The sequence below is a fragment of the Mangifera indica genome, chromosome 3, assembly GCF_011075055.1.
Source record: "Mangifera indica cultivar Alphonso chromosome 3, CATAS_Mindica_2.1, whole genome shotgun sequence".
NCBI classification, from domain to species: Eukaryota; Viridiplantae; Streptophyta; class Magnoliopsida; order Sapindales; family Anacardiaceae; genus Mangifera; species Mangifera indica.
In genome coordinates, this window is record NC_058139.1 from 3,792,195 (window position 1) to 3,808,267 (window position 16,073).

At 30.4% G+C, this 16,073-nt stretch overlaps 1 protein-coding gene across 1 annotated transcript; it reads left to right on the forward strand.

Annotated features, from left to right (window-relative positions):
- The first annotated feature begins 8,897 nt into the window (after positions 1-8,897).
- LOC123212465 lies at positions 8,898-14,208 on the forward strand. Its single transcript, XM_044631620.1, has 5 exons — positions 8,898-9,232; positions 10,810-10,871; positions 12,382-12,472; positions 13,190-13,292; positions 13,375-14,208. The coding sequence occupies exons 1-5, from the start codon at positions 9,084-9,086 to the stop codon at positions 14,080-14,082; spliced, it is 1,113 nt and encodes a 370-aa protein (XP_044487555.1). The 5' UTR covers positions 8,898-9,083; the 3' UTR covers positions 14,083-14,208.
- The last annotated feature ends 1,865 nt before the right edge of the window (positions 14,209-16,073 follow it).

A 16,073-nucleotide genomic window follows, 5' to 3' on the forward strand; every position in this document is an offset into this window, starting at 1 on the left:
TCATATTCTCACCCCGCCATTCAATCTGTCATTGAATAAGTCAAATGACAAAAAGGTAATTTACATAGATTTTTTTAATTCTATTTTTCCTTTGCAAACCGATATAAGCATAGAGGTGTTTAACTCTAACTTCTAAAATTTATAATTCATCCCAAACCTATATCATTTTGCAAAAGAAAAATAAAAATTTAAAATTTATGCAAATTATTTACTAACAACGTAAATATTAATAGAGGATGTGACTTTTTAAAATTTTAAAAAGTAAAAATCTATGTAAATCTAATTTATATTAATTCTAATACCTTTTAAAAAACTTTGTTATTACATTAAAACTGATGATAGGGTGAAATTATAAGTATAATTAGAATTTCAAATCCTTGTTATTTCATATATTTGCAAAAAAAAAAAAAAGCCTTGTGTGGAAAGGAATAGTGTCTAATGCTCTATCGATCTAACAAATAGTGCTCATATAAGAACAAAAGGATATTAATTAGGCCAAAAGATTGTTCCCACCCAAGGTTTGATGGAATTTTAAAGCCTTATTGTGTCAATTTTTAAAAATTCAAACACTCATCAATGACTAATTTATATTAAAATTTTCAGTTAAAGTTATGAATAAAATCGTTTTTTATTAAAAAAATTAAAAATTTTTCATTTTTTCATATATCTAAAAATATAAATTTTTTCATCTAAAGTTTGAAAAATAAACATTTTCCCCCAAGATTTGTAATTTTCCCTTGCTACTTTTTTGGTGATTGAAGTTAGCCAACTTCCATACCGATGCTCCTCCCTTTCTCGAATGATGATGAATCATTGACACGAAGATGAATATGTGTGATACACAAATCAATCAACCGATCAGATAAAGACTTTATTTCTTTATGGAAATGATGCATCAACAATGACCCACCCTTCATTGACAATTTCTCACATGATTTCCCACAATTTCTCCTACAACGATGGAACATGGAAACCCATAGCCATTGTTTCCATTTCACAAACCATTCTTATTGATTCAGCTCAGGCAAAGGAGGAGGTTGGAGACCAACAAAGAGAACATTGGAATAGGAAGCTGGAAACTAAAGTTCAAGGGGGTGGAAAAAGTTTTTAAAAGTTTTGGGGGTAATTAAAATAGAAAAAGATAAAAACCTTATATATTTGAGATATTTGAGAGAGAGAAAATATAACTTTTTAAAACTAAAAAATTATAAATATATATGAAATTGTTAATTTTTTAAATTTTAGAATAAAAATTAATAAATTATATATTTTTAATATTATTATTAAAAAAATAATTTATCCTTAATTATAATTAAAAATTAATATGTGTGAGTTTGACACTGTATTATATTTTAAATAAGAATAAATCCTTGGACGTATAAATTATGGAAACGTGGAATGATGACAAGTACAAATTACTTGTCAATCAACAGAAGCAAACAAAATGATCAAGTAGAGGTATCAAATTTCGCTCTTTGCTCTTAAGATTCCATCAAGATAAACAATTAAATTTAAATTGTACGAGTGTAATATTAGTTGCTAAAGATATGCCACTGTCCAATTATTGACAAAGACTATTATTATAATTGACTTAAACAGTAAAACCAAACTGCTGCTTCTTGAAATTTGACCATTCATACAAAGTTGTACCAGCCACCTCATTTACCAATGGTTGAGCCCTAAACAGCCACCATAGAAGACCATCAGTTTTTTTTTTAGTTGTCTCTACTAATATTATTATACTTTTATGATAAATGAACCAGACAAATTTCATCTATGCATATATAACTAAAAACTTTTGTAATAGGTTATTAGATATAAATTTCATGTTTTTTTTTTAATCGATTGAATGATTAATTTTCACCAGAACTTTGATGAAATGGTAACTTTTTATTATTTAAATTTGAAGTTTTTATTTTTATTTGTATCATCAACTTTAGTAAATAAAAATTATTACGTGAAAGAGTATAAATGTCATTTAATCTAAATCTCTTTAATTTTCTCTCAAACTCATTGTCTTTCCTTCTTTGTATTTACTTTTCGTTTTTTTTTTCTATCTTCCCTCTTCAAAACCATATCTCTTTTCAAAATTGGTCAGCTAACCATAGCAAACCATGTTCACCAAAAAACAAACGTCACTCACGGCTTATTTGATGAAATTTCTTACAAAGATTACCACTTGTCTTTGGTTAAGATTTACTTAATTGTGGGATGTATTAGTAATGTCATGAAAATGTTTCTGTAGTTTGGATGGTAAAGTAGATTATGTTAGAAGAAATTCCTTAATTTTTGGATGGTTTAAAATAGTAAGTACAAAGAGGCTTTTTCAGTTATGAGACCAAATATGATTGCACATTCATTAGTTCTCTTTCAACTTGTTTAGAAGATTCAAACTTGTGGATTGGAAAGTAGACTCACTATTTATCTATTCGGTTTTTGTTTACTCTTCAAAAGATGGGTGAAGAAGAAAGAAGTGGGTTCACACTAAATTTAGTGATCTTTCTTGTTGATTTATCAACTTGTGCACATTCTAGTTTGATGGAGCAAGGTTGATAATGTTTTGATTTGATTAGGGAGAAGTATTGCTTGAATGCGCGCCAAGAAGAAGTATTATGTTTCATTAGATGAAAATTTTTAAAAAGAGATTTGATTTTGAAAATTGAACCCAACTTTAAGGAAGGGAGAAGAAAGAAAGAAGACGGGAGAATGCAATGATTTTTAGAAGAAATTAATGGACTTTTTAACTTAAGTCGATGACAAATTGACAAATGTACTTGTGCTTGAAGTGGAAAATTATTCATCCATCAAAGTTCCAATGGGAAATTGTCAGTCAACCTTTTTTGTCGCATAAAATATAAAATATTATTTGTTTAATACAAATTTTCCCTCTTTCTCAAGAAACTACCATTTGGAACCCAATCTTGCATTTTTTAAAAAATAAAATCTGACCCATATCTGTGTGGAGGGGAGAAAAAATCATTACGGAACAGTGTTTGTCGTCATTTTAAGAATACAAATGAACGTTGGAATACTTTGAAAAGTAAACTTTTACACCAAGCCACCCTGATATGATTCATACGAAGGCATCATCTATTTTTCGTCAGCTGTGGGCCGTCAGACCACTGTATGATGCAGACATTTACGCATGCACGCGTTAGACGGTGCGAAGTCGGCTGCAAATGGACCACAGTGTAAATCTAGGACTTCATCATCAAGTATATTAACTCCCCTTTGGTCCCTAAGTTTTAATCAAAACACTGTACCCCCTGTATTTTGTTCTTCACAATATAAATAGGTTCTAACTATATCAAATTTGAATTCAACTCTAATTCAAATTAACCAACTTGAGTTTAAATTCATTTTTGATCAGTTGATAAACAGTAATATTAAAAAAAAGATTTATTATCAAGGAAAAATTATTAAAAAAGAAAAAAATAATCCAAGAATAAGTAAAAAAAATAAGGGTTATAATAGATGAAAAATAAAAAGAATAGTTAGAAAATAAAAATTATGTTACAACAATTATGGTGAGCTTTCAAACTCAAACCGAATTGATTTTTAGCTCAAGTTTGAATTATTTATACTGAATATAAATTTGAATTTGAGTTGATTAAATTTGAATCAATCCTCAATTTATAGGGACCAAAAATTAATAAAAGGAATTTATAAAACTAAAATGTATTTCAGTTAATTGAAGGGACAAAATAAGATTTTGCCGTCGGCAAGTGGGTGGGAGTGGGACCATTTGAGTTAAATGTAACGCGGCAAGTGGGCATCGGAAAGACCGGGTACCGGCGGCTTTTAAGGATGGCCACAGAAAGTGGATATGTTATATTTATAAGCGGTTTCCCAGGCGATGAAGATAATAAGGGTGCGTATGATTGTGTGGTATTAAAAATTAGTTTGATATTTTATTTTTTATTATTTATATTATTTTATTTAGTTTAAAAATAATAAAATAATTTAATAATATTTTATTATTGATGATGATATGGTGTTATTTTATTTTAGATATTAAAATATTTTTTTAAATAATATTAATTTATTTATTAATTTTTAAAACAAAAATAATTTTATTTTCAATTAATATAAAAAATATTTTTTAAAAATTATATTTAAAAATATTTAAATAAAATAATATATTAATATTTTTTAGTACCTCTAATTAAACATAATAATTATTTATATTTATATATTTTTACTAAATATTATTAAATATAATAATAATTTATACACAATAATCTTAAAAATACTTTATTTTTAAATTAATAATGCCCGAAAAGTTAATGAAAACATCCACACAAGTGGGATTCTATAAGACATTTTATAGCAAATTTAAAACGTAAAGACTTTATTTTATGTGGAGGAAAAGTAATCTGTGGATTTAATATAATGAAAATAAAATTGTGAGTTTTTTTACCAATAATATAAAAATTAAATAATTGGGTCAAAATATTCAAAAATTCTCTAATATATTAATTTTTGGGTAAAAAATAAAAAAAAAGGTCATCAAATCTAATAATTTAATTCATAATTAAATGATTCATTTAAATTATATTAATCATGTAACAATTAATTATGCCATGCTAAATAATTTATTTATAAAGAATATGTGAATCCGCGTGGCAAATCACTTGCTCGTTTCTCTCTATTTCCATGAGTTATTGTTGAAGTGACATCAATAACAAATGACCGAGTTGACCCGGCATTTATGTAATTATTTAAACAATCATGTTTCATGTGTGTACAATATTTTAAGCACAAATGGATTATTTTTCACTATTTACAAAAAAAAAAATGTCACTTTTAATACCCATTTTCCAAGTGAAGTTTCCTTTTTAGACTAGCAAGCCAATCAAGCACAATAATTTAGTGGCCAAATCACTAATTCCCATCCAAGATTTCGTGAAAGACTATTCCAACCCTTTAAATTTAAAAAGTTTAATTTCTCACCTGTTTTATTAGTGAATTAGGTTTGGTTTTCAGTGTAAATTACTATTACATCAAATTATAAAAATATCCTCACCATTAATACAAATTTTAATTATCAATATATTTTTTAAATTTTATTAAAATTGTAAAAAGACTTATATAAAAAATTTAAAAATTTAATCGATTAATTTATCTTTCAATAATATTTAATTTATCATCAATTATTATAATTATGATACATTATTTTTTGCTAAAAAATATTTTTTTGTTATTTTTTATTTATTATGCTCTCATTATCTTTAGTTTTTTTTATTACCAATTGTCAGTTATCTTCTTTCTACTCAATTTATCCACACTAATAATATTATAGTCACCCACCTCTTATCGTCTTTCTCCACCCATTATCTTCATAAACATTATCACCATTGACTATCCCTTTTTTTTTTTCAATTTTCTTCATTATTGATTATCCTTCTCTTCCCGTTATTTTCACCACCATTTTTTCATTTTTTAAATCTGAAAAAAATCTCTAAATAACCCAAAATTTACATGAATTGAAAAAATTAACGGGAGAATGAAGGAAAGATAGACTAACATTAAAAAGAAATAAGTGAAACAATGAGAGGGAAGAGATGGTAACGTTAAAATGAGTGAGAGAAAGAAAAAACAAGACAAATATTAATATTTATTTAAAAAAAAGGTAAGTTAGAAAAAGATAAATTTATATTTATTGAAAAGAAAAAAATTAGCTAAAAAAAGAAGAAACACTTATGAGAAAATGAGTGAATGATAAAAAAAAGAAAGAAGAATATCATAGTAAGAAATTGAATTTTTTAAATATTTTTGATATTTTTTGGTTTTTGTTAAAATGATCTTTTTACTGTTTTATGTGATATAATTCATTGACAAAAGTTGGTGACGAAAAAGAAAATCAAATTTAAAACATGGCAATTTGAAATGTCACCAAACCTTGGGGCCAAATTGGAAAATAGTCATTTGGCCCAAATTAGTTCCAACATTGCGTTTGAGCGTCTATGTCAGCATGATTATGGGATGAAAATTTGCAGTCTTCGTAATGGGACCGGCCAATCAATCATAAGAGACAAGTCCCTTTAAAACAAATATCTAGAGGGGCCACCAAATGGATTTCCTCAGAAGTCCAACATAAATCAGATCTTGACGATCTAACCCTTTTTGTTTTTTATAATTTTCATAGACCTTGGGTAAAAAAAATAAAGAAAAGAAGGTTCAATAAAATTCACGTAACATTAGAAATTTTCGAGAAGGACAAAAGACTTATTCCCATCTAGCGTATAGTGAAATTTTAAATTTTAAATTTTTAACTTTCAAAAATTTAAATACTTACTTATAAATTAAAATTTGTTAAAATTTTTCGTTAAAATTAAAAATAAAATCGTTATTTAATAATAATATTTAAGATTTATATCATTCTACCCTTTAATTTGAAAAATTAACAATTTATCTTAAAATTAAATTTTGAAAAGGGTCATTTCTCCCTATCTAGGATTTTCAAATTTTCTCAACAAATTTCTGGCCAACGATCATTGATCTCTCTTCTTTTCGATGTCATATCTTCCTCTGATGCTTAATATCCGATCAACAATATCTAGATTCAAGAAAATCTAAACAAAATCTAGATGAAGAGTCAAAACTTTTTATCTGAACCATCATTGTCCAGATGAAGAGTTTCGACTCTTCATATAGATTTTATCAAATCCAGATGTCGTTAGTTGGATATTGAGCACTGAAAGGAGAGACGACACTGGGAGGGAGAGAGATCGACTATTGTTAGCCGAAAATTCGCCAGTGAAATTCAAAAACCCTAGATAGAGAGAAAATGTCACTTTTGAAAACTTAATTTTGAGAAAAAATTGTTAGGTTTTTTAAATTAAGGAGGTAAAATGATATAAATTTTTATTTTTTAAATAATATTATTAAATAACGATTTTACCTTTAATTATAACTAAAAAATTTAACAGATTTCAATTTATAAATAGGTGTTTAGGTTTTTAAAAATTAAAGGATGAGAGTTCGAGATTTCATTATACCTTCGGTGAGAATAAGTCTTTTGGCCTTTAGAGAAAAATTTTAAATTTAAATCTTGGTCACATTTGTAAAATATATAAAAGATTACTTATTTTACTTTACTCTATACATCTTTTAATCTTATCTACTCCCCTATCCTAAATTCCACTCCATTTTATGACAATTAGACTTCAATGAAATTTTATCATCTTCCAAAATATGTGTCTAAATCTTATCTACTCCTTTTACTCCGTTTCTATCTCTCATTCTATATTCTAAATTTTACTTCATTATGTCAATAACATATACTCACATGTTTACTTGTTTTGGATTAGTCAATTGACCTACGGAGGACAACCACATTCACATCATAAACTCTCAAAATAGTAAACTGCACCAATGGAGAAGTGGTGGCACGAATAGTGCAATAATTCATTGATGACACAAAGGCAAGGACACTAGGGTCTAATCTTGCTTGGCACACGATGGCAAGACAGTGGAGTGGTGACTGCTCTAACTTGGCTGAATGACAAGCCAACCAAGCAAATTGTACACAATTTGCTATCTATAATGTTTTTGGTGTACTTCTAATGATTTTGTGCTTTTGATGTTTTGATAAAAAAATAGTGGAATTTATGGAGAATCAATTTGTTTGACATAGATGACTGAACAGATAATTTCTCATGGCTGCGCTGGATTAAGAAGGATTAATTAAATTAATATATTTTTAATAATAGTAAATAATTTTAATAAAGTTTTATGTATTATACAAATATAATTAAGAAATATATTATTTATGGAAAATGCTCAACTCCTAAATTTGTGATGAAGCGTAACTAAGTCTGATACACAGTGACTAATATGATGAATAGTGGATAAACATAGTCGTGCCTACTGAGATTTTCATACCCAAACTTCTTACTGAACAAAAAAAAATATTATTTTTTAATTAAATAAACAATTTTTTTTACATGAATCATACCTTATTAAAACTAATAATCAAAATTTATTAACTAACAACCATCTTTATTGCTAATTTATTTTCCATTTTAACCAAACTTTAGATGAAATTTTGGATTAAAAAAATTTAGAAGCTCAGGTTTTTTTGGTAAATAAATATGAATATTAACAAGAAACAAAGAGACCTCCAAAAGAGATCTTATGAACAACTTAAACTCACCATTCCTTATGGGAGGGGCAGCCAATGCATCAAAAACCAGACAAAGCTTGCACCAAGGCAAAAACTATATCATCTTCTCTCAAAAGAATTATGTCTAACCTATACATCTCAAACTTTACAAAGCAGTGAGCATGCAGGTTTGGCCGAAGAGAATACTCTATACAAAACATATTTCTCAAAAGGAAACAAAAGCCCAAGTTAAAAGAGAATTAGGGAATTAAAAATAAAGGTGAAGCAAATATTGAATAAGGGTTTTCAATATATCCGTATAATCTATAAAAAAAAAAGGGTTGTTATTAATAGAAATAATCTAAAAAGATGCTATAGAAAGAGTCAAATTGACAAGGAAGAATGCAAAAAAATGTGACAATAAAAATGAAAAAATCAGAGGTTTTTTTTTTTTTTTTTCTTCTTGTATTCATAACTTACCATTGAGTATATTTCAAGAAGTGATTTTTACCCTTATCAAATTGATTATTTAAATATATTTTAAAAAGTTCTCTTTAAAACTCGTTAATATCAAAAGATAATCATTCTTAATTAAGTTTAATTAGGGTTTAATTTGCACTTAACTTAGTCACAGTTTTTTATTAGACCTCTTTTCTCCATTGTTATACCCTTTTTCCCAATTTGAAATTTGACCCAAGCCCATCAGGAAATTCGTCACAAATAGCCCGAATATCCACTATTTTGACCCGGCCTAAAATAAACACCGCAACAAAATAGAGCATTGTATTCTTTGTACTGTTATCTCCCGATTCGTTCCTCTCTCTCAGTTTCCTCTTAATTTTGTTTTCTTTAAAAAGGAAAAAAAAAAAAAAAAAACACGCGAAAAAAATTAAACTGCACCACTTCACTTTGATATTTTAAATCGGTGGGCAAACAAATTGAAGCGGGGGAAAGTAGAGCAAAAAACTCAACGTAAATGGCGGCCTCTTCGCCGGCCCTAAGTAACAACACCTCCGATACTCACACCACAACCGCCGCCACTTTGCATCGCGACACGCCGCCCAAAACCCTCCGCGGCCTCAATAAGCCCAAGTGTATTCAGTGCGGCAACGTTGCTCGCTCTAGGTAACGATATTATGTTCTTTGCGAGCTGTTTTAATAATTTCTTTCATTTTTGGTCGAGTGGTGGTGGTGTTTGTTTGTAATTTTGGAGGTATATCCTAAATTTGGTCAAAATTAATCTCTAAAACAAAAAAAAGTTAGCATTAAGTTGAAATCAGTTGGTAGTAAATTGAAAATTCTTGACAATAAAAATCTAGAATAACCAGAATTTGGAGAAATTGCAATATTAGGATAAAAAATTCATAATCAGAAGGCATCGACTCACATAGGTGAACTTTAATTGTACAATCAGTGAAATCTAAAACTGGACTAGGCATACGAACGAGTGTTAGGTTTTTGAAATAACCTGAGTTGCTCTATTTCAGCTTGTGTTTGCTTCCTTTTATTTGCAAGCTTGCTAAAACTCAGCTTGTCTTATAAATTGACTCACCAATGCAACTTGTTTGTCAATTTTAAGCTTACATCTCACAACTCTGATTGAGCTCGAGTTGATTTTGCTTTAACCGTTCAATAAAAGTTTGGGTTTACATCTCACAACTTGAGTTCATCTTGAGTAACTAATGAAATTACTGAGATTGAATTACCTTTTTTCAGCTCAACATGACCTGTTTAGTGCTCTAAAATAACATAAATTTATTCATACGGCTTTCTTTGATCTGTTTGACTTAGGTGGTGTTGATGCCATGAATATAACCTTCTACTTGATCTTGCTATAGATGTTACCAAATACAAATGCTTCTGTAATGTTTTAATTCCTATTATAGAATTTTGATCCTTTTGGCTTATCCTGTTTGATAAGGGTTGGTTAGGATGCTTTAGTCAGTACTTTAGCATGAAGAAAGAATGGGAATTGGAGAGCTTTTTGTCATTGTAACTTCCTAAACGTGTAGTCTTGTTCATGGAAGAAGGTCTTTGAACCATTTGAATTTTTCTTTCTCTTTCCTTTGGCTTTTGATTCTTATGATTTCCATTTTTTTTTTCACTTAGTAGTAATTCTCTCGAGATGTTGAAAACTATGGCACTATGCTTCACCCTTAAGTTAATCAGAAGTTGTTTATATCTTTCCTCATCTTTATGAGTTAGGCAACAGGTTAACCTTGTTTTTTTAAACTGTCAATGCATTTCATTGGATGCTTGTTATAATAACCAATCTGCAGTAAAAAGGATAAATTCCTTGTGTTGGCCATTTTAACTTTGAATGAGATGATAAGAGTAACTGTCAATCCTTGTTGTATAGAATGCATTATGCCAGCTCACAAAAACTACCATTTAATGAGACAGCGTGTTAATTTATTTATTCATGGCAACACTGGTTCTTTTGCATGGTTGTTCTTTTTGTTATTTAATGTGATAACCTACAGTAATGTTTACTTTGGAAAGCCTAAGCTGGAACATTTTAATGTGGTCCATTTGTAAATCTGACTGAAAATGACGCATGTGATTCTCTTAATGGAATTGTGCATTTCGATATTAGCTTGGTTGATTGATACTCCAGCAGCCACTATTGATGACATATTAATTGATAGTTGATAATATAGTGAGCTGATTTGTCTGTTAATGAATGGAATTCCCCATTGCAGGTGTCCCTACCAGTCATGCAAGAGTTGCTGTTCAAAAGCACAAAATCCATGTCATATTCATGGTATTCTATATTTCTCCTAGATTCATAACGTTACAATTTCTTTTCCTGTTTATATATTTGATATTTTGCTTGCTAATAATATTTTATGCTCCCATGTGGTATTAAGACTAATGAGTAATGAGAGCCAGGCGCTGCCATTAGACTTTTTGGCCTCTGGTAACATTGAATTTGGAATATTATAAAATTTGAGGAGATCAACTTCGCATATAGTAAAAGAATTGAATTGATATGCTGAGTATGGTTATAAGCAGAAAATCCAACTCAAATTTTGAGGATGTTCCTTATCAGATATATCATAACTCATAGTGTTAAAAGCAAAAAACATTTAAAGGCAATGTGGGGTCTCATTGTCTAGGCAAAAAAAGCGAGCTGAAGCTGTCGCATTTGGACCAAAGGCAATAAAAAAAATAAATAAAAGGGACAGTGAGTGAACAAGAAAATGAATAGACAGTTAAGTGAAAGAGAAGAAAAATCGGTAAATAAAAAGATTGTAGGTGACTACATTTAATGGAGTTGGTGTAAAACTTTGATAAAGGAAAAAAAAACTATAAGTTAAATGCAATTAATTTAGAATCAACAACATCTTCGACAACCTTTGAATTTGCCGACAACCTTTTTGGTAACTTCAGAATTTTTGTTGACCTTGAAACTTGCGGAAATTCCTCCAAATTGCCACAGACATCACCAAAGTCTTGTGTGATAATAAAGCTTGCTTTTCCGACACCTAAAGCTTCCCCAAAGGCACTAAAAAGGCGCTAAAGGCGATCGTGTTGGACCACCGGTCACCTTGACCATACTCAAGGCAATGTTCATAGCTCACCTTTGACAACTATGTTATAACTCATCTTCTCTTCTGCATTGCCACACACATCAGAAGATGTTTGACGTGACCATGCATGAAACCCTGATTTCCTTTTAGCTAGTCTCAGGTATCCATTCAGTTTTTAGAAGGAGGATACCCCTTTGGTGACTAAAGATATGGGTGTGCATTCCTTGCATGTTTATTTTTTGAAGTACAAGATCTTTTATCTTGCACTGTGATCTGGTTGTTGAATTCCTTTAATTATAATCTGAAGCTACATGGTAAATTAATAAATGGCATAGCAATGACATTGAATTAAATTGTAAGAAAGTTAACATCTTCTGGGAGGTGTCCATGCTTCCTCAACCATTTTTTGATATGTTCTTTGAAGAATAGAATTTATTCGAGTTTAAGATGAATTTCTTTTCAAACAGGTTAGTTGTTTGATTTATAAACTGTTCCAATCTGGGAGAAAGAGTTGAAAATGCAAAATAGTGTATAGCTATTTAGAAAGTCATGAAAATTCATAAACTACATGTTTGCATACTTGCTATTAGTTAAGCATTAAGGGGTAATTATGCAAATCTTAACTGTGCTTTTGGCTGTTGCTTTAGGAGATCAAATCACATTTTCTTTTTCTTTTCATTTCCATTCTATTGTGATCATGAAATTGATTTTCTGTGATCTAATATATTCTGGAAATTTCAGTTTTGAAAGCAAATGCAACTTTTCCAGACAAGGCACCAACTTCAAGCGCCCCTTCACTTGAGCAAAAGTCAAGCGATGTCTCTCATGCTGGGTAAGTTGTGAGCATAAACCATCAGAGATGCTTATGTGTTTTTATCTTTCAACTGTGCAGTAAAAGTTCTAAGTATATTTTAGCAATTTTGCATGGACTTTGGTACGAAAGCCAGCACTCTAGGTATGTAGCTAGTTGTCAATTAAAAGTTAGAAACTTGAGGACTAGGATTATGGTTTTAAATGTTTTCGCCTAGATCAATGAGGTCTCTATGAAGCATATCATGCCTTTATAGCTTTATGCAATGTACAATATCATTTTAACAGTGAAGCAGATAAAAGTTACTAGCCGTAGTTTTTTCGTGACGTGGGAAATTGATTCAATCTCTGTTGGGCAGACCACTCTGATTCATATCTTAATACTCACACCCTCTTGCATGTTAGTGACACTGGTATCATAAAAGGCTAATATCTGAATGATACAATTCTTTGCACATTTGCTAAGTTGGGAGGTTGTGTTTACTAAAATTGACTTTTGAGTATAGGCTTCAGTAACTGACAGAATGTGATGATTTCAAAAACCAGATAATTGGAGTAATAAATTATTTGAAGAATTGAAATATTTTATATCACTTCTCTTTTAATAATTAATTTACTTTGAAAAGTCTGCATGGCCTTTACAAACAACATGCTTACCCTGATTTGTTGATTTGTTTAATCTCCTTTTATGAGAAATTTTAGAAGTTCTTTCAGTGGTGATTTCTATGCTTTCCTCCAGGAACTCACTTAGAGTTGCATCACTTCGGCAACTTTCCAACAATTTTGCTCAATTCAACAATGTCCAAATGCCACTGCGATCAAGGAAACCATTGACCAGAAAGGTACCTTCTTCTTGTCATCCCTGAAGACTCTATTAAAATAGAGTAACAATATATTTTCCTGATATGAGCTACTGTATTTCAGGATGCCGCACTTATAAATGAATGGAGATTTTCCAAATTAAAGGAATACCGGGATAGAAATATTGAAGTGGAAAATGAATCTTTTGACCGTTACATGCAGAATGTTAGTTTGCTGGAGGAGGTATTTTCTGCGAAATCTGTTCTGGAAGGGACCAATGAGGACGAGTCCTCTATATCAAACCCTAATTCTACTTCTGTTGAAGAAGACAGTGAAATGATGATTTTGGGGCTGAAGTCGAAGCTAAGATCAAATCCAACAAAAAGTGAGAACTTTAGAAAGAGGATAGAGCAAATTGTTGATCAGGGTTTAAAGAAGTTACAAAACAACGAGTTAAATGACGAGGATAATGGTGGGCTTAATGATGAAAGTGAACTTGAGAAAAGTCCAAAAAAGGCAAAATTTTGGTGGTCCGAGAAGGCTTCAGCTTTAAGTGATATTATTGACAAGCTGAACAAAGCCCGTAGTGAAGAGGATCCCAAGTCTTACTCAAAGTTAAAATCCCAGTTATATAAGTCTAGTAAATCTGGAACCGAAGGGGACGGGTCTACAAAGGAAACTATGGAGCTAACCAAGCAGAATGACTTGGAATCAAGAAAAGAATCAGGTTATTCTTTGCCAAAATTGTTTACAACAACTGAAATTGATCAAGAAACAATTAACAATGTTGATGTACACTTCTCCTCCCTTGAGAATATAGAAGATCTATGATTCGAGGGAAGATGTCTCGATGAGGAATAGGCCATGGATTAGACTGTAGACTAGTTATTTGCCAGGATCATAGACCAACTGATGTTGTAATGCTGTGATTTAATATGATGATTAGAGTTAGTGCCATTTAATTGTGAATTACTTTTTACATATGCTCTTACACTGAAAGTTCAAATAGTTGCTTTTTTTACTAGAATGATTTTGCAATATGGAAGTCCATAACAGAATACCATTGCTTGCATTGCACGGGTTTTGTTGATCGAAACAGTCATTAGATGTATGAATGGGTAATTGTGGACCTCTTTTGCACGGCTAACTTCTTGCTGAAGAGAATGAAATAATGTTTACTCAATCAGCAATTGCGTAGCCAAAAAATTAGGGCAGGTTGGACAGCTAATAATTGAACTGGTTGGATTTCGGAAAGAGTCGACTGCTGAGGAGCTTTGAATGTTTTTGTTGATGGCTTAGGACAAGTTTACATTGATTATATTGTCAAAAATCCCATTAAGACTTCTTTTTATTTTGATTTTTCCTAAATTTGACTTTCAAATGCCACAACTTAAAGGGAAAAATAATAATAATAGCAAAATTGGGTAAGGCAGGCAGCCTCTTTCGGGCTTGGAAAGTGGGAGTCAACAGCAAGAAAGAGACTCTGAAAACAGAGGAGAAATCATTGTATATATTGTCATCCTTTAAACAGAGGGGCAATGGAGAATCTGTGGCTTTCTTGTGATATCATATTCGGATTGTTGGTAATCTTCTCCATAAATTGTTGATTTTGCTCAAGTCATAATTAAGGGTTGGTTTGGAATTAGATGAGAGAGTTGAATTGAAAACATTGAAATGGGGGTGGGGCAACATACAAGTGAAGGCCAAAAACTGTTGAAAATAGCAAGATGAGAACAACCAAACCAAGTATTTCCTGATTCATAAATTATCTTTGAGTTGAAGTGATATTAGTTAATAAAATTTGGATTTGGTGGTGGGTTTGATAAAAAAAGAAAGAAAGAAAGAATTCTAAAGGCACAATGCCATTATGACAAGGAAATTCCTTCTTTCTGAAACTTATTTTGCCTTTGTGTTGTGGGTCTCTTAATGGCTAGTACTTTTCTTTGCTTTATTCTCTTCCATACTTCCAAACCCATTACAGCTTTCCTGGTGGTGGAGGATATCAATCTTTTCTTTCTAGGCATTTTCCCCTTGAAACAAGGCTGTCATTGCTTTCAATTTCTATGGCTCTACTCATCTCAACATCAACTTTTTCAATGCCCTTTTGTATTTTTATCAACCCCCATTATCATCACCTGTGTTCTCAACTAAGTTAATCATGATTCTCCCTAATTGATTTTCATTTCATTATACACTAAATTATTATTATTCTTAACTTAATTTATCAAAAATAGAGTTAAGAGATAGGAGGATCTTGATAAAAATCATAAAGTAGTGTTGTCTACCTTAAAAAAACCACTAATGTAAGTGGAGAATTTCATTGGATATATAATCGAAGTAACCAAACTTTTCTAGTGGACATTTGTGAGGCCAAATTTTAAATCAACTCAACTCAACTCCCTTGAATAATCAAAATCCAACTTGAAAGTATCCCTGTCAACCAATTTTATTCTTAATTAACTCAACTGAAAAATCAAAATCCATAGTTGAAACTTTCTTTCTCACACGCTTTCCATCTGGCCTTTATTGTTTAATTTCAATTGTGTGTTGATTAATCTAAACTAAGGCCAAAGGAAGACAGAATCATGATCATGTTGGTGATAAGAAGTAAAGAAAAGTGGTGATTTCAGACCATTAATTTAATAAACCCAGAAGGGAAGGGAAGGAAAGGAAAGGAAAGGAAGCATCAATTTTCTACTGTAATATTCGTCTTTTAAAAATTCTTTGTCCATGTGTTTATGCAGCCAAGAATCATGAGCTCTCTTCTATTATAGAGTACCGCTTCTACAGTTTGAGGTGTGAGTGATTGATGCCATTTTAAT